At 36.5% G+C, this 27552-nt stretch overlaps 5 protein-coding genes across 8 annotated transcripts in view; 1 reads left to right on the top strand and 4 right to left on the bottom strand.

The window, feature by feature from the left end:
• The window catches only part of LOC116308585 (uncharacterized), a 29926-nt gene extending 17103 nt beyond the window's left edge, over positions 1-12823 (top strand). For 3 of the 4 annotated variants that reach the window (XM_089028817.1, XM_089028820.1, XM_089028819.1), the window contains 14 exons: positions 596-643; positions 1515-1621; positions 2238-2340; positions 2837-2912; positions 3814-3914; positions 4485-4616; positions 4741-4770; positions 5211-5815; positions 6309-6459; positions 6827-6932; positions 8465-8513; positions 9371-9547; positions 10170-10369; positions 10711-12823. In XM_089028817.1, coding sequence (XP_088884943.1) covers positions 596-643; positions 1515-1621; positions 2238-2340; positions 2837-2912; positions 3814-3914; positions 4485-4616; positions 4741-4770; positions 5211-5815; positions 6309-6459; positions 6827-6932; positions 8465-8513; positions 9371-9547; positions 10170-10369; positions 10711-10760 — 1935 coding nt within the window. In that variant the 3' untranslated portion in view covers positions 10761-12823. The remainder of the gene's footprint in view (positions 1-595; positions 644-1514; positions 1622-2237; positions 2341-2836; positions 2913-3813; positions 3915-4484; positions 4617-4740; positions 4771-5210; positions 5816-6308; positions 6460-6826; positions 6933-8464; positions 8514-9370; positions 9548-10169; positions 10370-10710) is intronic. The other variant, XM_089028818.1, reaches the window with a different exon arrangement.
• LOC116308586 (antileukoproteinase) lies at positions 12718-17205 on the bottom strand. The gene is made up of 5 exons (XM_031719048.1): positions 17042-17205; positions 15681-15708; positions 15299-15451; positions 14425-14528; positions 12718-12901 (listed from the first exon to the last, which is right to left on the bottom strand). Exons 1-5 carry the CDS (start codon positions 17087-17089, stop codon positions 12887-12889), a joined length of 348 nt encoding a protein of 115 aa, XP_031574908.1. The 5' UTR covers positions 17090-17205; the 3' UTR covers positions 12718-12886.
• Positions 17206-20061: 2856 nt separating this feature from the next.
• LOC116308587 (somatostatin receptor type 5-like) lies at positions 20062-21252 on the bottom strand. Its single transcript, XM_031719049.2, has one exon. It carries the CDS (start codon positions 21148-21150, stop codon positions 20254-20256), a length of 897 nt encoding a protein of 298 aa, XP_031574909.2. The 5' UTR covers positions 21151-21252; the 3' UTR covers positions 20062-20253.
• A 2002-nt stretch (positions 21253-23254) lies between these two features.
• Positions 23255-24169, bottom strand: LOC148911603 (somatostatin receptor type 5-like). Its single transcript, XM_089029176.1, has one exon. The coding sequence runs from the start codon at positions 24167-24169 to the stop codon at positions 23255-23257; it is 915 nt and encodes a 304-aa protein (XP_088885302.1).
• A 1729-nt stretch (positions 24170-25898) lies between these two features.
• On the bottom strand, positions 25899-26966 carry LOC116308588 (neuropeptide S receptor-like). The gene has a single exon (XM_031719050.1). The coding sequence runs from the start codon at positions 26929-26931 to the stop codon at positions 26017-26019; it is 915 nt and encodes a 304-aa protein (XP_031574910.1). The 5' UTR covers positions 26932-26966; the 3' UTR covers positions 25899-26016.
• Between the last annotated feature and the right edge of the window lie 586 nt (positions 26967-27552).

Below are 27552 nucleotides of genomic sequence, written 5' to 3'. Positions count from 1 at the left end.
AGTTTGCAGGCCGTTACAACAAGATCTCTCAAGATTTTGAGTTCTTTGTCTAGAATATTCATGTGTTTCATGTAATTTGGAACTCGAATATGTTCTATTCTCTTACTTTTTCTGTAAGTGTTAGTCACCGGAACGGAGGTATTAAGCTATACAGTCCTTTGACTAAACGTTGTCGTTTGATTGGCTTCATCCCTACGCGCCTAGACCGAAAATGATCATGGGGATAATTAATTCACAGTTACTAGCTGCCGCATATACGTGTTATCTAACACGCCTTGAGCTCGCTTTTTTCGATTAATTTGCTGAAACCATGCCTCGAGCATACGGCGAAGATTTAAACTGGCGAGCAGTTTGGATGACGCAAGTTCTGGGTAATTTACCCGTTATCCTTTTCGATCTAGGCACGTAGGGATGATCCGATCAACGACAACGTTTAGTCAAAGGAATGTATACAAGCTATATATGCCATCATCTATTAATACCAACGAAATTATTCGTACATCATTATTATAGTTGTGGCTTCTAAGAATGATACCTCTATCTTAACGTAACGTGTCGTCATTTTGGTTTTCATGTACTCGTTTTTTTCTCAAAGGATCTTCAACAACTGGAAGGCAAAGAGGTCACTTCACAGTTAAATCAGGTAAGCAGGGAAGCTGATATCAGTTGCTCTATCAACCACCTCAAGATTACCATGCATGAGTTTAGGGCGATTTTTACTGAACTCAGGACGCCCTCCGTTGTCAAAACTTTCTCAAAATAGAATATACACAGGCAAATAAACTCAAAAGGTAACGAGGTCTATTTTGAAAACAAACAAACAAACAAACAAAAAAAAAAAAAACAAACAAAAAAAAAAACAAACAAAAAAACCGCAAACTAATTGATAACCAGTAAAAAGGTGTTTTTAGAACAATCTTTCGAAGCCAACTTACATGGTCTGGTTAGGATTTCATTTCTCAGTTAAATTTCAGGCTTTTTGTCGGTTGTCAATTAAATTAAAAAATTTGATGGCATTTGTCAGTTGTCAATAAACCTCATTCAGACCCTCAAAATTAATGTACGGTATTTTCAATGGACCTAATCCAATGTTTTCCCATTTCAGACCATGTGCCATTCCCTAGAGTATTATTTCTTTGTTTTACGGTTGCACATGAGAAGACACATGAATATGTATACGACTCAAACAAAGAATCTTATTCTCAAGAGAGTGACACGTGGTCTGACATGGGCAGAGTACACTCAAGTGGATTTGGTCCACTAGGACCACTCTGACAAAGTGAACCAACCAAAATATAGAGTGAAATGAAAGATTCCAACGTGAGTCAAACTAAAACATGTAACTAGTTTCCCTCTTTTGATTGGCTGCAGTATTCACTCTGTATCATCATGATTGGTTGCCTTTGTAAGAGTGGCTCCGCTTATTGTATCGGCACGTACTGCTTTCCGCCCAACAATATGACTACTCAGGTCACAAATGAATCATCCACATCGATCCTTGTTCTCTGTTGTAGGATGATCCGTTAGAGAGCATCAAGATTGCTCGTGTCCTATGTCATGGACGAGCGTACATCGCTGTCATGGAAGTCGACAAGGCATTAGGAGCAGCTAAAAATATTCAGTAAGCTAATTGCTACATTTACACAGTTATTTATGATTAGAGCTCAGTAAGCTGCCTTGAGAAGAATCACATTTATAAGTTCCTTTCCTCCCAGTTATAAGGCCCCCCCCCCCCTCCTTCTGTTAAAAACGGATTTTTAGTTATAAGCACCACCTCTCCCCCTCCCCCCTTACTCCAGTTGTAAGCTTTCTTCATTGACCAGAGATCATTGACAGGGCTTTTAGCAGGGGTCTTAAAACTAGAAGTTATTTGTTGCTATAAAATATTTGAGATATAACGCGCGCGCTGATTGGCTGGCTACCGTGTTTATATCAAAGGACAGAGACACGCTCGCGCGAAATCATTTAAAAATACTCTGGGAGCTGTAGAGCACTCGAGAAGTCAACTAAACACTCGGCTACGACTACCTACTACGACTTCTCTCTTGCTCTACAGCTCCCGTCGTGTTTATATCACAGTATATAGACACGCGCACCGTTTTATATTCCTTAATTAGTAGACGGTTGCGCTCATATCCGGGGGGGGGCTTATATCAGGGATTTTACGGTATTATATATTTGGAATTATGAGTTATGAAGTTGAATTTGATAGCCTTGAAAATTCTGTTTTTATCCAGGATATATGACGAGATTGTATCTATTAATGATATGCCAGTCAATGAAAACGACCAGAATCTCGTAAGGTCTGTGTTGGACGGCGCTACATCCAGCATTACCTTGGTAACGGCTTTTCTTTTCTCCTTTTCTTTAATGATCAATTGGCCATTCCAAGCTTGAAGAAAAAAAACTGGGTGGAGTTGGTATTGCAGTGCATTTTGGGGCTGCTTTAGGGGACATATTTTCGAGATGGCGTTTATTTTGTCCCCCAAAACCGCCCCAAAATGCACTGCAATACCAACTCGACTCAGTCCACTTTTCCTCAGCCTTGAAATGGCTAATAATGAATTTTAATTTTTTAAGATCAAAGTTAGTATTTCTATGGGCAAAATTTGCAAACACCCTTGATTCCCATCTGAAAGGTCTTCGATCTTATGGCATTTTGTGGTCCGTTAAGTCCTTGGATCCTAATGAGTACACAAACCCGAGGAATATGTAAAAATCCACGCGAGCGAAAGAAAACAAACAAACGTGTATGAATGAATAATGGAACATGGCATCAATAATATATTTCCATATTTTTCAGATACTAATTCCAAATTCTTGTTTTTGGGATCAGGTTCTTCGACGGCAAACGACTAATTGTCAGTTGACTTTTGATGTTGAACTGAAATTCCCTAAAAAATCAAAAACAGGTTTGTACATGTCGTTTATATTCATTTCTTTGTGTTGTACCAACACGCTAAATTACATTCGAACTGTTAGCTTGCTATGCCCTGACTTTGATCAGCCCAGAGGTTGTTTCGATCTGTGAGTTAGTCCTTCCTTGACTTAGAGTAGCCTAGAGGTTGTTCAGGGCTGGATCTGTGAGTTAGCCCTGCTCTGACTTAGATCAGCCTAGAGGTCGTTTCAGGGTTTGAACTGTGAGTTAGCCATGCCCTGACTAAGATCAGCCCAGAGGTGGTTTCACTGTGTTATCTGTGAGTTAGCCGTACCCTGACTTAGATCAGCCCAGAGGTTGTTTCAGGGTTCGAACTGTGAGTTAGTCGTGCCCTGACTTTGATCAGCGCTGAGGCTGTTTCAAGGTTCAATCTGTACGTTAGCCCTACCCTGACTTAGATCAGCCTCAACTACAGGTAAAGAAATAAATACTATTCAAGGGAAACAAACGTGACTGCAAGGAATCATTGCTCCTAAGAATCCGGAGCGCAAAAAAGCCCGGGGGGGGGGAGACTCCGGGAAAAAAGTACCGGGGATGCTCGTCGGAAATTTTCAAAAAGCCTTTAAAAAAGGGCGTGGCTGAATGATTTTTAACCCCTAAGAGATATCACAACAAATAATATTAAATTAAAAGCGTCTAGGAAAAGCCATATCGATGCGCGCTTCTCTCCTTTTCCGACACCCTAAGAGACAGCAGAAAATGCTGATTTTCAAAAATTCGCATTTAACACCCTAAAAGATACCAAACCGCGAATTTTTACCCCTAAGAGATACGACGAGCATCCCCGGTACTTTTTTCCCGGAGTCCCCCCCCCCCCCCCCCCGGGCAAAAAAGTGACCCAATTTCTTTGATTCTCGATTGCGTCCATCTTATAGGTCTAGGATTCGAGTGTGGTTTGTACGTAAAAGAGAATTCATTTGGTGTAGCAGCGAGCTCAGATAGCCGAAGCTTGGATGTAGGGGACTACATTAACAAAGTAAGTCATTCCTCATGTGATGATATCACTTCTTGAAATAAGTTATCATCTATTCATAGATACTAAAAAAGTCCATGTTATTTAAACACTTACAGTGTACCCTGAACCAGAGACAATACTTTCGGTATTGATTCTATATGAAGTCAATTGAATATTCGATTGGTGAAATATTTCTTCATTTGAGTGTTGCATCTTCACGTCATAATGGTTTAAACTTTTGACGGTGATGTCATACCGGTCCTAAAAATACAAATTTTACTTGTTCAAGCAAAAAGTTTTTTACAAGCTTCATCATTATACTCATGGTTTAATAAATGTTTATTGTAAATTTGGTGTCTCATAATGGCCTGTGTTTAGTATTACAGGTATAGAAGAAACACACCAATTTCCCGACTATCTTCACAGTCAAAAATGTAAAACTTCAAGACCCAACACTCAAACGAATAGATATTTCACTATTCAAATAATCACTTCATATCAAACCAATACTGAAACTATTCTCAGGCTTTAGGTGTACTTTACTTCGCCACAAGATGTGAGACTTTGTAATGTGCTGATATTATCTTGTAGGTCAATGGTAAACATCTTGATAAGATCATCTCTTCATCCCTTGATAAAGTCACCAAGAAGACTGCTGGCGAGAAAGTGAAATTCAACATCACCAGAACCATTAGGAGTTCCAGCCATTCACATGAACCAAAGGTAGGTGAACTGACCTAAACACAAACGAAACAAAACGCAACGAACAGTTGGTGTTGATCATGATAATTGTCTGCTCATTTCTCATTTCTTCTTTCTTTTCGAATCATTCCTCTTTCATTCATAGGATAAGATAATAAAGCATGTAAATAACAGGGTAAGTGGGAAATGTATTCTTTCATTCGTTTAATTCTTTTCTGGCAATAAAGTTACTAATTCAATTTTATATACCTATTGCTATTAGTTAACTAACATAATTATGGCTGTTTTAGTCGAGGGCTCATTTATCGATAGCACCCAGCGTACTCATATGTTTACCTATTCTAATGTGTATTTAATGAAATAGACAAAAAGCTTCCCCGCTGGGCCCAGTGCATGCACTTATAAGCACTTTAGAAATAGTTGAACAATTGAGAAGTGTTGGGAAGCACAAACGACCGCTACCTTTGGGATGGTGCTTTTCCTAACACTTCGCTCGTGTACTGCATTATAATGAAACATACATTCGCGCGCGTTTTCTATTTCTTTTGTTTACTTTCTTCTTCGCTCCTTTGAGCACATGAGACTTTATCAAACATACATGTCTCGTATTTTTAGACTAGCGATACAAGTGATGTGGTGTTCAGACGTCTCCATGGCAACAGCTCTCGGTCTGGTACTAAAGACTCAAACCGCTTGTCATTGATATCCAATGACAGTAGCGTCTCAATGAGATCACGTGACTCGCGCCTCTCTGCCGCCTCCAGTCTTGGCTCGATGGTATCTAACGCTGACTCGTGTTTTGCTGACTCAAGCTCTGATCATTCGGGAAGTCTTCTTCATTCGACTCCAGTCTATCAGGGAGAGCGACAGCGCATTCCTACTGCGATATACGTACCTTCCGACGCACCACTCGAAACTGCCACCGCCGGAGCAACTTCGGAAGATGATCGACCGTCTTCGGAACTTCTTTCATCAGATCCCAAAGAAAACGAAACGGATGAAATGAAATTAAAGGCTTTTCCACTTGGACCAATGGGACGGAAGTGTTGTAGCACAACAGTGCTAAGAACTGGGAGCCCAGAGGTCATTAGTGATTATGGACTTACTCGTACCCAGTCTACTATTACGGCCATCAGAATTGACGAAGAGGATGCATGGTTTGGACTGGAACGAACTGGAAGGTTTGGTACCCAGGAAACACTTGCAGCCTGTGGAATAAAGTGAGAAATGTTTTGTTCTTCCCCTCCCTCCCTCCCGGCCCTCCGTCCCTCCCTCCCGGCCCTCCGTCCCTCCCTCCCGGCCCTCCGTCCCTCCCTCCCGGCCCTCCGTCCCTCCCTCCCGGCCCTCCGTCCCTCCCTCCCGGCCCTCCGTCCCTCCCTCCCGGCCCTCCTCCCTTCCGGCCCTCCCTCCCGTCTATCCACCCATCTATTCCCTCAATCATTGCCTTTTCACCAGTCCATATATATATCCTTTCCTTATACATACGTTTTTAGATTTTTGTGAACTGAACCAACGTGTCTAATTTTTTTTGATTTTGTTTTTGCTTTTCTTCTTCTTCTTCTTCTTCTTATTTTTTGCCTTTCGTCATCCAAGACCTATAAACTCGAAAAGGCGCGTAGAGATGTCTTTTAATAAACCTATCCAGGACGGCGTCTATGAAAACCAATTAGCAGTGCAAAACGTTCACAAAGTGTATTTATTCATTTGTTTCAGTGCACGAGTAATGCGAATTGAGAAACAAATATTTCAGAGTCTTGGACTAGAAGTGACAGGTGGCAATCTGGTGGGCATCTATGTAAAAGAACTAGCAGATGACTCCGTGTGTAGAGAAGTTGGATTGGAGGTTGGAGATCGGCTCTTCAAGGTTTGTGATAATCATGAAAAAAAATGAAACTGGACTCCCTGTGTATAAACGACCAGCACTTCGCGCGCGCGGATGGCGTCAGCACTGTTCTGCGTTCACTAATAAAGCACAGTTTTCGACAAATCAGCGCGCGCGTACTATCCTAACTATGTAATAAATAATTATTATTATTCTATCATGCTGAAAGTAAGTTTATAAGGTAGGAAGAAAGTATAGAATAATATTACATTTGTCACTAGCTGAAAGGGAATCTCTGAAAATAGTGTAAAATTATTTTATTATTATTTATCTAATTATATATCATTTATTATTATTTGCTACAACCATCATAATGACACTCAAAAGGTTTTCTCTGTTCTTTGTACAGTTGAATAGCTATGATTTCACTCGAGCAACACTGGATTACGCCACTCGTATTGTGCGGTTACTAAGCAGCTGTACATATGTGAGGATCGAAGCGGAGTCTGATGAATGTAAGTAGATCAACGTACCATTCTTATCCTGAACACGTGCCCCCAGTTTGCTCTAGAACAAGGAGTGTCCGATGAATGTAAGTAGATCAACGTACCATTCTTACCCTGAACACGTGTCCCCAGTTTGCTCTAGAACAAGGAGTGTTTACGACCTGTAGCAATGACGTTTGGTTCGTTTACACCTATTTCAATAAATGTTGTCATCGCCAAAGGCGATAGGCGATAGGTCATTCTTACATATGGAAATGGTTTCGTTGAATACAAAGAACATTTAATCAATCTCAACACTAAGGTTCATGTTCTTGACGAGAATGAGAAGCAGAAACACAAGTCATTCCAGCTATTCTTGGATCTTGGAATCTCTTATGGTTTTCGCCTATCGACTTTCGCCTTTGGCACTTACAACGTTTATTGAAATGAGTATAAGTAATAGGTGTATAAGTAATAGGTGTATATGTAATAGGTGTATATGTAATAGGTGTATAAGTAATATGTGTATAAGTAATAGGTGTACAAGTAATAGGTGTACAAGTAATAGGAGTATATGTAATAGGTGTATGAGTAATAGGTGTATAAGTAATAGGTGTATAAGTAATAGGAGTATGAGTAATAGGTATATGAGTAATAGGTGTATAAGTAATAGGTGTATAAGTAATAGGTATATGAGTAATAGGTGTATACAGTAATAGGTGTATAAGTAATAAGTGGATACGTAATAGAGTGTAATGTAAGGTATTGTATAGGTAATAGGTGTATATGTAATAGGTGTATGCGTAATAGGATATGAGTAATAGGTGTATAATTAATAGGTGTCCGTAGGTGTAATCGGTGTCTATGTAATCGGTGTCTCTGTCCTCGGTGTCTCTGTCCTCGGTGTATGCGTCCTCGGTGTCTCCGTCCTCGGTGTCTAGGTGAGTAATAGGTGTATAAGTAATAGGTGTATAAGTAATAGGTGTCTAGGTGCATAAGTAATAGGTGCATAAGTAATAGGTGCATAAGTAATAGGTGCATAAGTAATAGGTGTATAAGTAATAGGTGTATGAGTAATAGGTATATGAGTAATAGGTATATAAGTAATAGGAGTATAAGTAATAGGTGAATAAGTAATAGGTATATGAGTAATAGGTATATGAGTAATAGGTGTATAAGTAATAGGAGTATAAGTAATAGGTGTATAAGTAATAGGTGTATAAGTAATAGGTGTATGAGTAATAGGTATATGAGTAATAGGTATATAAGTAATAGGAGTATAAGTAATAGGTGTATAAGTAATAGGTGTATAAGTAATAGGTGTATAAGTAATAGGTGTATAAGTAATAGGTGTATAAGTAATAGGTGTATAAGTAATAGGTATATGAGTAATAGGTGTATAAGTAATAGGTGTATAAGTAATAGGTATATGAGTAATAGGTGTATAAGTAATAGGTGTATAAGTAATAGGTATATGAGTAATAGGTGTATAAGTAATAGATGTATTACTATTTCTTGGTAATGGCGCCATTCTCATTTAATTACTTCTTTCTTTATTGCAGATTACGAAGAAGTTCTGAAACAAACACCGTACGACTCTGTATTCGTGAGGTACATAACCGAATGATGAAACTAATAATGATATTAGGTTATTTTTTATTTTTTAGGTGTATGAGTAATAGGTGTATATGTAATGGGAGTATATGTAATAGGTGTATGAGTAATAGGTGTATGAGTAATAGGTGTATATATAATAGGAGTATATGTAATAGGTGTATGAGTAATAGGTGTATAAGTAATAGGTGTATAAGTAATAGGAGTATATGTAATAGGAGTATGAGTAATAGGTGTATAAGTAATAGGTGTCCGTCCTCTTATTGACGATAAATTGCGTCATCACATTGTCAAAGTAGTGTGGATTCACGAGGCGTAGCCGATTTATTGATTGACGTCAATAAGAAGACAGACACATAAAAAACTGATGTCTATTTGTTTTTTACAATAACAAAAACGATAAAAACTTTTCATTTTTAGCCATCAAAACGACTAACGGAAAGAGCGCGCGCTCGTTGACGTCAGCTTTATCTGTCTGTCCTCTTATCGATGATAAAAAATAACCAATCAGCACGCGAGTAATTTCTAAGTTATTGTAAAATAAATGATATCATTGAATGGTATTTTTAGAATAGATTCTAAAAATAGTACCAAAGTGTGCACGTGACGGGGCACGGGGATTCCTTCTCCTAGTTCATATTCTCTTGGTTGCTTATTGTTCTCTTCTGTGTTTCGAGGGGTTTTTTCTTAGTCCTCATATTTCCCTCTTTCCTCATCAATAAACCTGATATTTTAATGGCATTCTATGGATAAAAAAGCAAATGCAGCTTCATCCAGGCTAACTTGTTTTAATTCATGTGTACTAATTAGTTTCATCTTGTATCTGACTCTCTGTCTCGTTCTTTTAATAACAGGACAGTTAAGCCATACAAAGCAATGTCACCAGACGAGCTGAGCTTCACAGTAGGTGAAACACTTCACATTATCAACACACGAGCCAACTATGACCAGGCCAAGCAGTTGTGGAAATGGGTTGCCATGCGTAAAGATGGAAAAAATATCGATGAAGGATTAGTACCTTGTATGGGAAGGTAATTGTACTCTCCTTTGCTTTGCTAATAGTATGTTTTGTTTTGTTTTGCTTTGCTTTGCTTTGCTTTGCTTTGCTTTGCTTTGCTTTGCTTTGCTTTGCTTTGCTTTGCTTTGCTTTGCTTTGCTTTGCTTTGCTTTGCTTTGCTTTGCTTTGCTTTGCTTTGCTTTGCTTTGCTTTGCTTTGCTTTGCTTTGCTTTGCTTTGCTTTGTACCTTTTTATTAATCTATCCTTCTTTTTCGAATTGCCTACTTTCATTCGCTTCCTCTCTCCCATCTTGCCATCAATTGCTCCCTCAATGCCTTTCTCTGTTATTGACCCTTATCATCTATTTACAAATCCCATCCATCTTCTTCTTTCCTTCCTTCCCTTTCTCTCATTCATCTATCCTACCATCCCATCTATCTTTTTTTATCTTCCTTTCTCACTAACTTCCTCTCTCTTTCTCATTATTTTCTGATTCCCACCCATCTTTTCTTCTTTCCATTCAGTCTTCATCCACCTTACCAGACACCGTCCTTAACCCTTGCAAATCTTCACCCATAAATCAAGGTGTGCATTTTACGAAAATTAAATTCGAATTAATAAAAAACAATTGAATATATATATTTTTAATTCCCCAGCCTCCCACAGCACGTGGATAGTTCTGCATCCCAAGTGATCCCAAAACTAGAGGCCGAATCTGTAGAAGACTTTGGCAGTGATGATGGTGGTGCACCCATGAAACGAGGAGGGTCGGAGAGAAGAAGCTTTTTACAGAGATACAGAAAAATACGAAAACGAGACAGTAGAGATCCTCTTGGTTCGAATGCCGACATGACGGGTGAGTTTGGACCAAACAAATACTAATGATATGCATATTGTTGATGTGGATTATTTAGCTTCATAAAAAAAATCTTGACGTTCAGTAAATTCCTTGGTGTAACTGTTTTCGGCAAACACGTATTTCTAACAAATAACAACAAGGGAAAGAAAGAAAGAAAAGAAGCAAAGAAACTTCTTGTTCTAGTGTCATACAATTTGTTCATTTTTTCCAACCGAGATGCTAACGTTCAAGTCTCCTTTCGGCTCCCTCCTTCCCCCAGCCCCCCTACCTTTCTTTTACTTTCTTTTACACTCGGAAGCATTACCGCTGACCATTCTTTTTTGTGGCTTTGTCAACAGGTGGTTCTTGTAAAGTCGTCTATTACGAAATATTAAGCAAACTCACGTGACGCTTGCGCCTGTTCTGAGACAGAAGCACCGCTGAACAACACGTTTGCGGGCATTTATCAAGAAACACATACCGTTGCGTAGACTTTTTGTTTGACTGTGGATGACCTTGACTAACCAGGTCTGAGGAACGATTATTTTGAATTTTAAAAGGAAAATCTTAAGGTATTTTATCAGTAGCAGATCAGTAGGTAGGTTCCGGGGGGTAAGGGTGCTACTTTTTTATTATTTTCTTATATATATTAACTGAGCATCATGACTCCCCCTTTTGATAATCGGTGACATGTGTACATATAAAAGGAAGTTAAACTAGAAGATTATAGTAATATAGTATCGTCCCTGACAATGTTTGGTCAATATCCTTGGTAGTTGTTAAGCAACACTGTTTTAGATATAGCAAAATTAAATATTTCTAATATTTTATAAATATTTTTTTTAAGTTATAGCAATTCAGTTTAAAATATTTTAGAATAGTAAATAACACGAAAAATAAATTACTTAATTTTCTATGGCAATAACATTAGAAACAAATGACCAAAATTTTGAAGAATTTTTTTGGTTTGCAATTATGATCGATATTCGATCCGTTCGCGTTAGTGTAATGTTATAAAGACAAAAATACTTAAGGTCGGTAATGTCCGAATTATTTTTAACATTTTGCTTGCTCCTGGTTTGTATTGACGTGCAGCATATTTCTATCTCATCTCAATCTGGAAAACAAATAAAAACTCCACGTTTGATATGTCACACTTTTAGCATAAAATCTAGGCTTCCAGCTGAATAGAAACTATCAAAACTTGTCCAACTCTCAAGGGAACAAGTAGACATGGACTGCTTCGAAGATATGGCGGCCATCTTGGATCGCAATGCATTATGGTGCATCCAGGGGGCAAATATAACTTTGTTACAGTAATGACGTCGATTAATATTAACAGCTCACCACCTTAGAAAGAGAAACACACGAAACTCTATATATTTTTCATTATCTTTGTTTTGTTTTGCCACCTGGCAAGAGTGGCCGCCATATTTTCGAACTAGTCCATTGAGTGGCTATCTGACTAGCCTTTTATTCAACGTCATTTTAATGTCCTACACATTTAGTTGGTCAGGGAATAGTTAACGCAATAGATGCTTGTAGTCAGTCGATTGGTATATAGTGGCATACCAACCCTCAGTCTAGGCGAGATCGTTTTTGATAACACTAATAATATTTACTATTAGTATTTTTACACAAGTGAATATAAAAAAATCAGGCGCGCTGAGTAGTCACAATTTACGTCTTATGCTGATATATTCGCCTACAGGTGAATATAACACTCACGCGCACGCTCGTTTGTCGATTTGTGCTGCTTGCACAAATTTGAACAAAAAAAACTCTGTCTCTGCGTTATTTATTAAGTTCCTTTGTGCTAAAAAAAAATAGTTTCCGCTCCATCAATAATCTGCACTTTGACTCAGTGATTGATGTCAGTCAATTTGAGATCCTTTTTGATAACTCAACAGTCTACAAAGAAAACTGATATAGATGAAGGAAACAAAAGCCACGCCCAGGGACTAACTTCACAGAGAGAAAAGTCTTTGGAGTGAAAAGGCAATCCAGACTGTCGTTAGTATAGAATTATAAATAGAAAATGGAACATGAAAAGCGAAAGGGAATGATTGTGAGGAAGCTTCGCCAAGTAATATGATATGTCGTCATAACCAAAGAAAAAGCTCGTGATGAGAATCTTTGGTAACCTGGGTTCCAGAGGTTCTCTCGTTTCATTGCTTCTCGGTCTCTCGCGATAACTAAACCTACGACCAAGAAAAACTGGAGCGAAAGATCTTCTGGAACACAGGGTAGCTTCATGGGGGTGATGATAAGAAAGCAGCTTTGATTCCTCTTGTTAAAAAACACAAAAACAAAACAACAACAAAACCAAAGAAAACAAACAAACAAACAAACGAAACTAAGTCTAGTATTTGTAAACGGTTTAATAGGCACTGTTACTGTTGTAATTTTAAGTTTATAAGAAAATGAATTATTATTATTATTTTTTGGTTAATAAAATCGAAAAGAACATGATATTTGTTTGTTACGTAACGAAGGATTGATTTGGTTGATGAATGTCTGTCGCGTCCTTCACGCTTACTTTCCAAGATTCTGGGAAAAAAAATACGAAAATGTATCATGATTAGCATATCTATCTCAAACCTGGTTCACGCAAGCTGGAAAAATATGGACATAAACAAAACGAGAGTTGAAACTATTTCGTTTTCTTGTGCTTGCGTTTGCATTTACATTTGCATTTTCAACATGTGCACCAGTGAAAAAGCTAACGGCAAAACCAGCGATTATTTGATGTAAACAAATACTATTGCTGTATCTTAAGGCGCGATTACACGGAGCAATTTCCTCCATAACATTTCTATTCCCTCCATAACAGATCTCGCAACGGCGTTGCAACACAAGTTGCATGGAGCATTGTAGCGTGTAACCAACAGCGCAATTCAAAAGTAGAAGTTGTTTCTTATTTTGGCAATTATTGCGTCTCGGTTGCACTATTGCAATAGGCCCTTTGCAGTTAACGGTCACGTGTCTGTACTGGAGGGCAAAATTTATGTTTTTATATTAAATTGGTGATTCTTTTTAGCTACTTGTAAAGAACTGAATGAAAAGATGTGTATCCAGTGTGTTACGAAATGCAGTTTTATCACGATCTCTCAAAACAGGTTGTAACTGAAAAGTTTGCTTGCTCTCCATTAAATTTCATCCCATGGGAACCAAGATGTTCATTCATTTGCTCTCAGTGAATTAATGAGCACGTGATTGCTTAGCTGCAACGGGCCTACTGTGTCGCAACGCTGATGCGCGACAAGTTGCAGAGAAAATGGATCCGTGTAACCGCGCCTTTAATTGTCTTGCATTTGTCTTGCGGCTTCCGTTTACATTTGTGTTGCTTGGGTGAACCAGGCTTTAGATATGAAGAAAAACATTTACTAACCAGAATGCGTGCGCAAAATAACTAACGAAACGGACAAAAATATATCACTTCTTAGTCACATGGCCATTTTGTTGTCTTTCTGCACTTTGTACAAAACGAGAAAAGGCTAATACGTTTGGCCATTTTGTTAGTATAAACATCAAAAATGGAAGTGAAAAGTAAGTACATTTATAGCAATATTGCGCCAACTCAGTAGTTGCTTGCTGAAATATTTGGTTTTACTACAGTTAATCAAATGCAATAAATTGTATCTAACATTTTTGATTGGCGGCAAGAAAAAAATTCCAACGGGAAACTCGCAGCTACAGAGTTTGCGTAATCATAGTAACAAACAAACAATAATGCAAAGCGAAAACCTTCGAATAGTTCCCTTTACAGTTCCCTGCGCCATCTTGAAAGGTAGCCGTGCCTTTGCATCGAAGCGAGACGAACAGTGAGCTTGCAATGATAGAGACATGTAAATAATTGTCCAAGGTGTTAAAAAAGCTCACCGTTCGTCTCGCTTCGATGCAAAGGCACGGCTACCTTTCAAGATGGCGCAGGGAACTGGGAAGGGGACTATTAAAGCAATCAAATGTTCTTTTTTAATGTCCTGAAGATGGATGCTTAGTCCGAAAGCTCGACAAAAGAAATCATGAAGTGACAAATATTAATAAAACAATCAAGTTTAGTTTTGCCTTACTCTAACGCAGCATCCACCACAGCATATCTGGCTTGGCAAGCAGTCAGAATCCACGTTGCAGTTGGGATCGAGGCATAAAATCTTGGGGCAGATACGAGGCTTTTCTATAGAAGATAAGGACACAATAAAAATGTTTTATACTAGAAGAAGTTCAGCCAGCTGATCTGAATTAGTGACGTAGAAACGAAGCCTGCGAAAATTGTCTAAAAATAAATAAAAACATGCCCGGCATTGAAAATATATAAAAATATAACACATCGTGCGTTTTTTGTGCCTTAATAAAGAAAAGGGGGCTTTTCGACACTTTTCGAGTGTAATCTTTTGACCTGCAAGGTCTTCTATCCAAATTTAACATTAAAAGTATCCCGAAATTTCATGTTTTGTACTTGTTTGTTAAAGCTTTTTTAGCTGCATGTTTCATTTGTGAGGGTGAAGTGGTTTTCTTGTGTGATATTAGATGCTTTATTGGCTAAATTTAAGCCTAGTGGTTCTTAATCCACTGGCTCTTTTTGGTGCGCTTTTTACTGTACTAGACTTAATAACGGCGCGTTTATCCTGAAAGGGTTTGGGACAAAGTTAGCCCCCTTCGATCCTCCTTCTGCGAATTGCCCACTTCCGAGACATGTTTCACATGTCACACACAAAGGTTTCAATGCGAGGCTTTCGTGCATAATGCTTAGTGATTCGTGAGAGGAGAAAAGAATAAATTTAATTGCAAGGCAATTAATGGCAAGCGAAGAATATCTCGAAAGTGGGCTATTCCCAGACACGCCGCGACCAAGAACAGCTTGCCACCTCTGGGGTGCAAACAGCTCAAAATATAGAACTCTTCTCGGAATTGGCTACTAGTTTATAGTACCCAATCACGACTAACCTGGATCTGCGCATATCTTCCCGCAGGCTTGAGGACAACATTTTTCTTTTCCTTTACAATCACTGTCAGTAACGCACTGGGGTCCAAGTATATCGATGCAAATGTTGAGGAGGTGGTTTGGACAAACACCGTGCTTCACCTTACTAGGTTGAGCTGAGAAATTAAGGGATTTTAGTAATTTTAATTTAGCTAATTAAGCGCTTTTGCAGCGACTCATTTTTCTTTTGGAAGATTCAGGATGAATTTTATTTGCCTGTTTTATTTCCTGTTCCAAACTACAGTTGTATAAAGAAATGTGTTCCCCCCTTAAATCTTACGACTCCCCCCTTCTATTTCCCCAGGTGGTAAATTAACGACAGGTCCCCAAATAAGACAAACGTACCTAGTGTTACCGTGGAGTCATCACATGACTGTAAATCAAGCAAATAAAATATGAGTCATTCATATTTAAAGCAATCATCCAAAATCGTATATAAATAGGTCATTACGCAATCTAAGAGTTCTATTAGAATCATTAGCGACGTGACTTTATCTACTTTATTACTACTTGATCATGATTGAGCATGAAGAGCAATGTTTGCCCTTCGATTTCACTAAAGAATACGAATAAGAATAAGAATCATGAGATTCATTTTGCCTTTTGACAAAAAGACATTTTCATACTCTGCTGGTCATGGAACTTTAAGGGGTGTCGTGGCGCTAAAGCACGACAAATTTCAGTGTTCATAAACTTAGAATGACCACAGTAAATCCGTGAAACTTTATTAATACTAAATAGCACAATTTCATGCAAATTCCATTGTTTTCTATTGTTTAACTAGCACTATTTTGTACTATTTAATAATTAGTGTTTCACGGATTTGCTGTGGCCACTCTATAAGTAAAGATTTGAAGTAGATGTTAGTCCAGAGATCTTCATTAGTAGAGTACAAACACTATAAGTGTGTAACATAAATACCACTAAATACTGCTCAATTATGCTAATCCTAGTTTTGCACACTTTTAGTGTTTGTACTCTACTATTTACCGATAAATTCTAATATAGAAAGTTATTATATGAACTTAATGTTTTCACTAATTAATCAAAGTATAGCGACTCATTCACCCGGTTACTGAATTGTTGACGTCCTTAGGATATTGGAACAGAAAATATTAAATCTCAAATAAAAAACGACTAAATTATGAATCAAGGTTTGCAATTGAAATGTTTAATTGGATTAGAGAAAGAAATAAATGAATATAGATATGTAAATACATAGATAAAAATATAGATAGATATAAGAATAAATATATAAATACACCCTTTTTTATTGCAAGAACTCTGACGAACAAAAATGAAAAATAACAGACGTAAATCAATTATAAATTATTTTCTGAATAATAGTAATATTCAAAATGTCATTCTATACCTTCAAAACAATGAAATAATTACACCAGTTTTGCTTTAAATGATAAACTGGCTCCCATTTGTTTGTTTTGTGTTTTTTTTTTGTTTTGTTTTGTTTTGTTTTGTTTTTGTTTTTTTGTTTTGTTTTGTTTTGTTTTTTTTGTTTTGTTTTTAATATGAAAATGTTCTTACGATTATGTGTGTATTCATAAATTGACTATATAGATATATTAATAGATATATAAATATATGGATAAATATACAAATATACATACACTACCCCCCTCTTTCCTTCGCAAAAAGTTTAACCCCTTTAACAACCCCTTTGAAATTCAATTCAAAACATTAATTCTTACCATTAGAATGAGGATGATGACTACAGTCACAACGGCAGTATTCTTCATTGTTCTCTTTTTCTTGTGCTTTTGCTATAGACTGCACGGTTATTCAATTAATGTTAGGTTTTCGTTATTTGCAAAGAATTAAATAATATGACCTGCCAGCATTGACTCAATAGACTATCGATCGATTGTTTAGTTATATATAACACTGACGTGTCGACTCTTAGTTGCTTGGTTTCAATCAGCTGATAAAAGTCTTTGAATCTCATATTAAAGGGCCACTTGGACGAAAATCGCTCCAAAATTAAAACTCTTTCATTCGAGCTGGAACTTTGCTGAAATAATCTAGAATACAGTAAGAACCACCCACTGGAATATCTTTTTGATATTCGAAAGGAAAGGGCCAAAATTTTACGATTTATTTTCGTCCGCCATTAATTTCTTTGAATCACAGAATTCGACTCAAGAAGACTGGCACGAGTACTTATGACGTCATTTACTCAACCCAAACCAAAACATTGGTGGGTAATGTATGTGCCATGTTCGTAAAACTCGGTTTATTTGGTTTATTCAGAAAATATATAATGTTTCATTCGGTTTCCTAACTACTATATGACCAAATAATGTCTAGGCGCTGAAATTTTTCAGTTTCAATAATACTGACGATCATAATTCGAAAATTTCAATACATCTCGGCACGCCAAGAATCACAACAAAGTAGGACGCATGGACGAGATTCTAGCGGTTCCATCGCGCGAAGTGACTGAGATATTCGGGATTTATTCGAATCATTTTAAGGATAACAATTTTTCAAGGCATATTTACATACGAGGGCAAAGAGCAACCCCACAATTTGTGTCCGCGAGACATCCGAAACAAAGAAAGAAAAATCTACGAGCTGAGTGACAGACGCCGCTGTCGCGCGAGTAATAAATAAGAAACCTTTGACATGTTCTATTACAAAGATGATATTAGATAATCGTATGTTTGTACCTATTCAATGCATAATAAACATTTTGAAGCAAATAATAACCGTTCTGTAGTAAATCAGCTAGGAGAATTACGAGCTCACATTCTAAATTATTCGGCACGTAGATCTAAGTATATTGTCACAAATCTTTATATCACAACGCAGAATTCAAAAGGCAATCGGTTGTTTTCATAACATCAATCACTATTAGATTACATTGAAACTTCAAATTTAAGATCTTTATATCATGGACAGTACGTAGCAAATACAAATAATGAAATGAACGTAAGGAATTTTTATGAAAACCTCTTCCCAAGCATTGCTTCTTCTTCTAGTTCGGCTTCATCTTCATACATTATAACTTATGGTTCTAACTCTTCAGGATTGACAAAGCGAGCGTCCAAAGGAGTTTCCATCATATTTGAAGAGGTATCAAAGGTTTTAAAAAAGTCTGTTTAGAGATTCTTTTCACGATAACGCGTTTAAAACATCAAATAAACTTCAGGTAATCTAACAAGAAATGTATAGTCAAAACGACGCTAACATGACGGTGTTGAGTAAATGACGTCACAGCGTAAAACTGCTGTACATAATGACTCGTTGGCCGTGACACAAAGAAATTAATGGCGGACGAAAATAAATCGTAAAATTTTGGCCCTTCCCTTTCGAATATTAGAAAGATATTTCAGTGAGAGGTTCTTAATGTGTTCAAGATTATTTCAGCAAAGTTCCAGCTCGAATGAAAGAGTTTTAATTTTGGAACGATTTTCGTCCAAGTGGCCCTTTAATCTTTTACAAATGGTGGTCAAACACCGAACACCATGCGCTGTCAACCAGAAAGAAGTCTATTAAAAACTTGCAATTCATCTGATGAGCATTCCCCACGATACAGAAAATGATGTCAAAGTGAAACCATGAAATATCAGTTATTAGTATAGAGTTAAGCTCAGTTGAAAGGTATACATAAAGATACCTGAGACTATATAAAAACAGTATAAAAAGAGTCAGAATGGCAGCTGTAAACCTACTTTGTCACGATAGCAAATTGTACGATTTCACGCGTGTACGTGATTGAGAAACGCTTTAAAATGTTACAATGACATGCATGTTAAGCAAGACTTATCTACAATTACGTGATGTGGCGTAAAGATTTTCTGTTGATAGAGTGTGTGCAACCATGTGACTCACAATCCATTGAGATATGAATAACAATAAATTAGCCACAATCATGGTTCACAACGAGAGAAGCTAATGAAGATGCTTTGTTATCGTCAACCAATATGGCGGCTATGACGTAACATGCACCTGTGCTGTATTAAATTATATATATAAGCTATTTAAAATAAAAAGTTTTAAGCAAATAAACTATAAACATAAAAAAATTGATAAATAGGTTGCTGTAGATTTGCTATTAAAATGAAAAACGAACAATTTATGTTATTTTTTAAACGAATCCGATTTGAAGGGAAGTTAAATCTATACCGAGCTGCTTATGATTTTATAACGAAAAAAGGACACAATATCAGCTTAACTCGGAATTCAACCTAATATACATGCTGATGCGAGGGTAATTATTATATTACGTATCATTCCCTTGAGAATAAGATTCTTGTTCATATGTCTTCTCACATCAATGGAAAACAAGAAAACACAGGAGAAAAACATCTGGTCTGATGAAAAAGTCAACTAATTCCGTTTAAACTGAAAAAGTCTTATAACGTAGCAATCCAAGTGTCATTTAATTTTTAAAAGCCTTTTTAAACGGGCGACTCTTACAGCGATTTTTGCATCGCTTTTTGCGGTGATATTGATCATAATCAAGAATGTTAAAGGATTTCAACTCAGTAAAATTTTATTCTGGAACCCGGACAAGATTGCTTGGGCAAAGGCCTCAAAAGCATCAGTTAAAATTCCCTTTGCAAGCGATTTCTGCATGAGTACGTTGGTGAGGTTTGAATACTAAATGTATGCATGTACATTATATAAGGTCGACATTTAGTTGACCTAATTAACTAGATAACTATATGTAATTTGTCAAAAGGTCTTATTATTTATTTATTTACATAACTTTATCCATGACAATTATCTAAGTTCCTAAGCTATCATGGAAGGGGTAAGCACAACAGAGCTTGGCTCCAAATTAAGTGCACCCTAACAAAAATTTAAATTATAATAACAACAACAAAATACGAATAATGATAAACACTAAGTGAAAAAATCGAGTGAAGATTTACCAATTATGCTTAGATAATAGTAGCTAATTTAATTTGCAGCAGGGACACAGTTTAAACTTGAGCATTTCTTTAAAAGCCTGACGAAAATTGGTGCTTTGAAATGTGTACAGAAAGGGATTCAAAACCGACTGCAGAACAAATATAAATCCTGTGTAATTATATATTTTGGTTGCGAATCCGCCATAGAGTTTATCAAGAATAACTGTTATGGTAAGAGGAAAGAAGCAAAGGATGAAAGCTGATGTTAACGAAAGAGAGAACTTGACGAGTTTACGCTTAGCACGAGCATCTTCTTCGGCTGCTACAGTCTGTGGTGCCACTTTGTTCTTGAAGTACAGCTCACGAATGATTCGAAAGTAGCAGAAAATAATGACGATGAATGGAATGAAAACAGCTAGGGACATGAGAATGCTCACATAAATCTTTTGATATTTCTCTTGAAGGCTATAATCACATTTTGAAGTATTTTGGTAAACGCTATAAATGTAAGTTGGTAAAGTGAGCAATATTGCTGTTATCCATACAGCAATAATGGCGTATTTCACAGTGCCCTCTCGTAGTCTTTTTCCAGCGTTTAGTGGTTTTACAACTGCGTGGTATCTCTCCACAGACAGTACAACAAGGGTAAGAATCGATGCAAAACTTGCAGTGAGAGGCACGTGGAATGATACGAAAAATTTGCAGAGAACGTCCGAAAAAAGGCCTTGGAAACTCAAGTACTTCTCAACCAGCGTCAAAGGCAAAAACACCAAACAAATAATGTCTGCAGCGGCTATGTTTAGCAAGAGATAATTGGCCGTCGATCGCAACGATCTTTTTTTCCATACCGCTATTACGATCAGGAAATTGCCAATGATACCAATAAGAAATAATAGAGGGCCAAGAACTTTTAAAAATGCGTTGACAATCTGATTTCCCATGGTCTTATAGTTTATCGTTATTAGTCAACTGATAAAAACGTACTAGCGAAAAAGAAGAATAAAGAAAGAAAAATGTGCATCTGTAGTGAAGGCAAGTAAGCTCGTCATTCTCGACAAATCTAATATAGAAAGCGAATATCATTATGCATCCCCATATTTGTGATAAAAAAGATTTTCCTTAATCCAGAAATATATAAAGCAGGTGGTTTTAAATGAAAGGCAAATAACTGTGACTTTATATTGAAATATAGCTAATTCTATAACGTAGCAACAGAAGGAATGCTCTAGCTTGTTATTTATTAGAAAAATAGAAAATGCGGGTACGTGCTGTTTGCTGTTCAAATATAGCGCGCCACGATTGATAAAAGAAAAGAAATGTTAGGAGAATGCGTATTCCAATCTCCAATGACATACAAAACATTTAAAATGAGAATTGGAAAAGCCATTCGTTTGGATAAGAATGTTGAAATATCAAAGCGAGTGTTGGGACTGTGTCCCTGAACGCGCCCTGCAACCAATAACATAACCTGCTTTATAACAGTTATTTTACTTCATCAAAATTTATTTTGGACTCAGTCCATGCCCCAAACTGCATCATATACTAACTCATCTTACAAATAAATTATAACCAAAACAACTTGCATCAAAATTGCATCAAATATTCATGTGGCTTATTCTTTAATACTATAATAATAGTAATAACTATTATCATAGCGAAATCTTAAATTCAAGGAGTACAAAATACAGTATTTACACTCCAAAGCAAACATAATCATAATTTTGTGTTCTTGATGAAGAAATTTCATTTAGATGTACAAGTTGTAACTATTGATCAAAAAATTTTCTCATTGACCCTTGCAGGGCCTTGCTTGAGCCGTTCAAAATCGATTTAAATTTTTCTTCAGTCAACCCAAACTTTGTTTTTCGTAGCTTAGTTAGTTTTCCTTTTTTGCTTGATATTGTGCGAACAGATGTTTTTTTTCAAAAAAACTATGTTATTTGTTTATGCCAGCGTAGCTCAAACTAACTGACTGCATGAACGACGTTTCGAATTTGTATAAATTGCATCGTATTTTCTAGAAACCATGATTAGGTTAAATTAAAAAGTTTTTAATGAAGATAAACGCAAGATGAGGTATAATAGTAATAATAAAGTTTCATTTTCGCTTTTGAGGGCAACCCGTAATTCAATATTGAGTGTGACCTTGAGTGACATTGAAATGATTATTGACCAAAAGGTCTGAACAGCAGCAAACTAAGAAACAAGTCATGTTTTCGATTGCGATCATCTACAGATAAACAAATAAATTTACATTAATACATGGAAATACATTTCTCGTGTCAAGGAACACGCTCTCGAGGGTTGGGCCGACAGAATGCTAGCAACCAATCAAAGAAAAGACAATGACACAATTGTATTGAAGAAATAGAAAACGCGCGCGCGTGCTGTGTGCAGTTATAAAGCACGCGGGGTCTGGCAGAACACGAGAGAAGTGTTAGAAGAAGCACGACGCATAGCGGAGTGCGTCTGGACTCTTTTCGAGTGTTCTGCAAATTTCAAGTACTTTATGCACACAGCACAGCAAGAAAGTTTTTTATTTATCTTATAAAATACAAATTACAATAACCCTTATTTTAGATAGAAATGATGCAACTGAAAGTGCGCGCGTGTGCTGTATGCTGTCATATAAAGCACGCGCTTCCAACCAATCAGAACGCGAGATTAATAACAGTTATTTTATAATATCACTTATTATCGCTTTTCACCTGTTTGACACTATAGTGACTTTACAAGAGATTCATTCATTTCAGTTTCAGTTTATGTGAAGGGCTGACCCACGGAACCTCAAAATTGACGGTCTCACGAAAAGAAACTAGAGCACTAGTCTTGAGATTGACATACTGTCCTTAAACAATGTTTCTAAACCTACTGTTTGTAAAGCTACCTTAAATAAACACATACGCAAACAAAATAGCTCCATACTTTTTTTAAACAAACTGATAAAACGTTACATTTCGTACTAAATTATAAAGCTATATATATAACTCGAAAGAGCGTTTTCTATATAAACGGGATGATCATGTAATTATTCAATATAACTGATTATTTGCAGCAGCAACACAGTTTAGACTTGAGCATTTCCTTAAAAGCCTGCCGAAAATTGGTGCTTTGAAATGCATACAGGAATGGATTTAAAACCAACTTTAGTACGTACAAGAGAGAAGAAATATTTTTGTTGTATTTACTTACATATTTTTCCTTGTCATAAGCTATCAGGCACAATGACACAGCCATAGGAAAGAAACAGACAAAAAAAGCCAAAGTAATCGAGAGAGAAAGCTTTACGAGCTTACGCTTAGCAATGTTATCTTCTGATGCAGTTGTTACGTTCTGTGGTCCGACTTTGTTCTTGAAATACAGCTCACGAACGATTTGAAAGTAACAGAAACTGATGACGATGAATGGAATGAAAATAACGATAGCAGCCAGAACATAAAGATAGGGGCTCATTGCATCTTCTGTAGCATCGTAATCACAAAAAAGTTTATTTCTTGACTTTTTATATTTTCCAAAAATGTACATTGGCAAAGTCATCGCTATGGCACTTGTCCATACGACAATAATAGCGTATTTCACGGTGTCTTCTCTTAGGCTGAAGCCCCTGTTCATAGGCTTCACAATAGCATGGTATTTCTCTACAGACAACACAACCAAAGTAAAGACTGCAGCAAAACTTGCAGTGAGAGGTATGTGAACAGAAATAAGAAACTTGCAAAGTAAATCTGCTGTAATTCCTTGTTGGATTTTGTCGTACGTACCAACAAACAGTAGTGGTAGGAATGCCAGGCTTGTAATGTCAGCAAGGGCTATGTTCAACAAGAGATAGTTGGCTGTAGATCGAAGGTAATTTTTTTTCCAGATTGCAATGGCTACCAACGAGTTACCACAAATGCCAACGAATATCAGTAAAACTCCAACAAAGGTAACGACAACGTTTCGAATAATGTTGTCTTCCATGCGGTCTGCCTAACGAAATCTTCCCATTCAAAATGTTCGCTCTTAGAATTAAAGAGAGTTAGAGTTGTTTACGAGTTCAAAACACCATTCTAAATCTTTAGAGGCTCGACTCCATACATTGTTCGAAATAATAATACAAATAAAGGAATCATTCACTAACAAATCTTACAGAAGACATCTGTCATATGAATTTCATAGTACTTTATCATAAATTCAAATTCATATTTCAGCGAACGAGCTGTCGTCAGTTGAAGATAGCAGATCTTAATATAGTGAAAGAAAATGTTGACGATTCAAAACTGTCCGGTATTACTGAAAAAGAAGGTTTCGCTGTCTTTTCTACGCGATTTCATTAACTTTCTTCACGGGAAGTAATACAAGTCTGTATGGCCATTTTCTAACTAAACTTAATATAAATTTGACTCATCAATGTCCAAGAGCATCAAAGACATACATTGCACTGACGTTTGGGACTGGTTTAGACAACATCTTCCTGTTTACTAAAATAACGTTCCCTTATGTTTTAACGCAATTTCAGAAGTAACCCAATATTTCAGTTTTTATAATACCGGCCATCTTATTTTGTAAAAGTAAGAAAACTGGCGATTAGGTATGACGTGAAGCGTATCCCTTTCGGTTTAGCCGGTATTTTTTTTTTTTTTTTTTAAATATTATTTTATTTAATAACAAACATAAATCATGAGTACACATATTATTTGTTATGTGTACTCATGATTTATGTTGTTATTAAATAAAATAATATTTAAAAAAAATACCGGCTAAACTGAAAGGGATACACTTCACGTCATATCTAATCGCCAGTTTTCTTACTTTTACAAAATAAGACGAAAATATGAAAATGGGATGCCTTTTGTTAATGAGACAGAATAAAGCTATTGAATTTAAATCAGGAAATAACAAGCAAAACTGAGCATGTTTCGGTGTCAATGAATTATTCCCACATTGTACGTAGCCACAATGTAAATTTACAAGATGAAAAATTGCAACCGAAATAAGACATTCAAACTGAGCTAAAACCAAAAGTACACGTTAGTGAGTTTACCAGAAAACCATCTGGAGCTAGGTTTATTCTTTGTGATATTGTTATTTACGCTATACCTTGGATGTACTGTTCCCAAAGTGATAACAATAGCAGGCATATAATAAATGATACTTATTCGTTTATCTCACTATAAATAGATATCAATAAAGAAGTAATAATCCACGATGAATAATATTTTTCTTTCTACTAATGGAATTTCTATTTATATACATATATTTCTGAGTTGAAACCTATCTAAATACGGTAAATATATACACATATACATATCATATAGATATAATACATATACTCATCAAGTGTCTGGGCTTTATTACCCCGTCATCGTCATTAGTATACATTGACTTGACCAAAGATGAAAATATATTTCAGTTTATATGAAAGACTGACTTATGAACCTCTAAATTGACACCTCCAAATTGGCGGTCTCACGAAAGACCATCAATAGGGTACCCGCAAAACTAGAGGTCCAGTCATGACATTGAAATACTGATCCCAAGCGATGTTTGCTTTGAATGAAGTAATTTTTTAAATTTAACCAACCAACCGATGCATCAATGCATTCCATTCCATGCATCCATTCATTCATTCATCCATTCTTCCTTCTTTGATTCCTACATTTACCATTCTCTATCTTTCCTTAAATAAATAAATAAACGAAATGGCTATTTAACGTTCCCTAAACAAACTAATGAAACGTTCGATTCTTTTTCGTAAAATGGAACGAAGTTCGGAAAAGCGCTTGCTATATGAACGAGATGACTATGTAATTATTCAATATAACTGATTATTTGCAGCAGGGACACAGTTTAGACTTGAGCATTTCCTTAAAAGCCTGCCGAAAATTGGTGCTCTGAAATGCATACAGGAATGGATTTAACACTACCTTAAGTACGTACAAGAGGGAACCAAAATCTTGAATGTATTTACTTTTAAGTTTTTCCTTGTTATAAGCCCTCAGGCACATTGACAAGGCCAGAGGAAAGAAACAGACTAATAAAGCTAAGGTAATCGAGAGGGAAAGCTTTACGAGCTTACGTTTGGCAATGTTATCTTCTGCTGCAGTTGTTACGTTCTGTGGTGCCACTTTGTTCTTGAAATACAGCTCACGAACGATTTGAAAGTAACAGAAACTGATGACGATGAATGGAATGAAAATAACGATAGCAGCCAGAACATAAAGATAGGGGCTCATTGCATCTTCTGTAGCGTCATAATCACAAAACAGTTTTGTCTTGTACCTTGCATATTTTCCAAAAATGTACATTGGCAAAGTCATCGCTATGGCACTTGTCCATACGACAATAATAGCGTATTTCACGGTGTCCTCTCTAAGTCTAAAGCCCGACTTCATTGGCTTCACTATAGCATGGTATTTCTCTACTGACAACACAACCAGAGTAAAGACTGCAGCAAAATTTGCAGTGAGAGGTATGTGAACAGAAATAAGAAACTTGCAAAGTAAATCTGCTGTAATTCCTTGTTGGAATTTGCCGTATATTGAAACAAGCACTAGAGGTAGGAATGTCAGGCTTGTAATGTCAGCAAGGGCTACGTTCAACAAAAGATAATTGGCTGTAGATCGAAGGTAATTTTTTTTCCAGATTGCAATGGCTACCAACGAGTTACCACAAATGCCAAAGAATATCAGTAAAGCTCCAACAACGGTAATCACAATGTTTCGAATGGCGTTGTCATCCATCAGGGTTGCCTAATGAAATCTTCCCATTCGAAAGATGTTCCCTCTTCGAGTTAAAACTTGGAGTAGTTTACGCGGTCAAAATACTCTTCTTAAATCTTTAGAGATTCGGCCCCATGCGTTGTTCGAAATATTAATACAAATGAAAGATTCGCTCACTAATAAATTTCAATTACCTACCGAAAACATCTGTCATAAAAATGTAATAATATCTTATTATAACTTCAGTGATTACTAACGTATGCAAATGAGGCGTCAAAGGCAACATATCATGTCCAGGCATTCTGCGACATCTCAATTCCATTTTTTATTTGATGAAAGAGCTGTCAGTTGAAGATATATATAGAATATGGTTATATGTTTTCTAACCAAACTTAATATAAATTTTAATATTAGTAACAATGAATATCAAAATCATCGAAGACATTGCACTCAGTGACGTTTGGTACCGGCTCAGACAATTTCTTCCTGCATTACCAAAACTTCCCATGTTTTAACACTTTTAAAGTAACCTAAGCTTTTCAGTTTTTTCAATATCTAACCGCCATTTTTTTTTTACTCAAACAAAAAAAGAAGTAAATAGGAAAATGGCGGTGTGTTTTGGTAATACACTAAGCAAAGTTA

The sequence above is a fragment of the Actinia tenebrosa genome, unplaced genomic scaffold, assembly GCF_029948245.1.
Source record: "Actinia tenebrosa isolate PJP-AT-01 unplaced genomic scaffold, QUT_ActTen_1.0 PGA_scaffold13__45_contigs__length_12533684, whole genome shotgun sequence".
NCBI lineage: Eukaryota > Metazoa > Cnidaria > Anthozoa > Actiniaria > Actiniidae > Actinia > Actinia tenebrosa.
The sequence above is the reverse complement of the archived record's forward strand: the minus strand, read 5'-3'. Positions and strand labels throughout refer to the sequence as shown.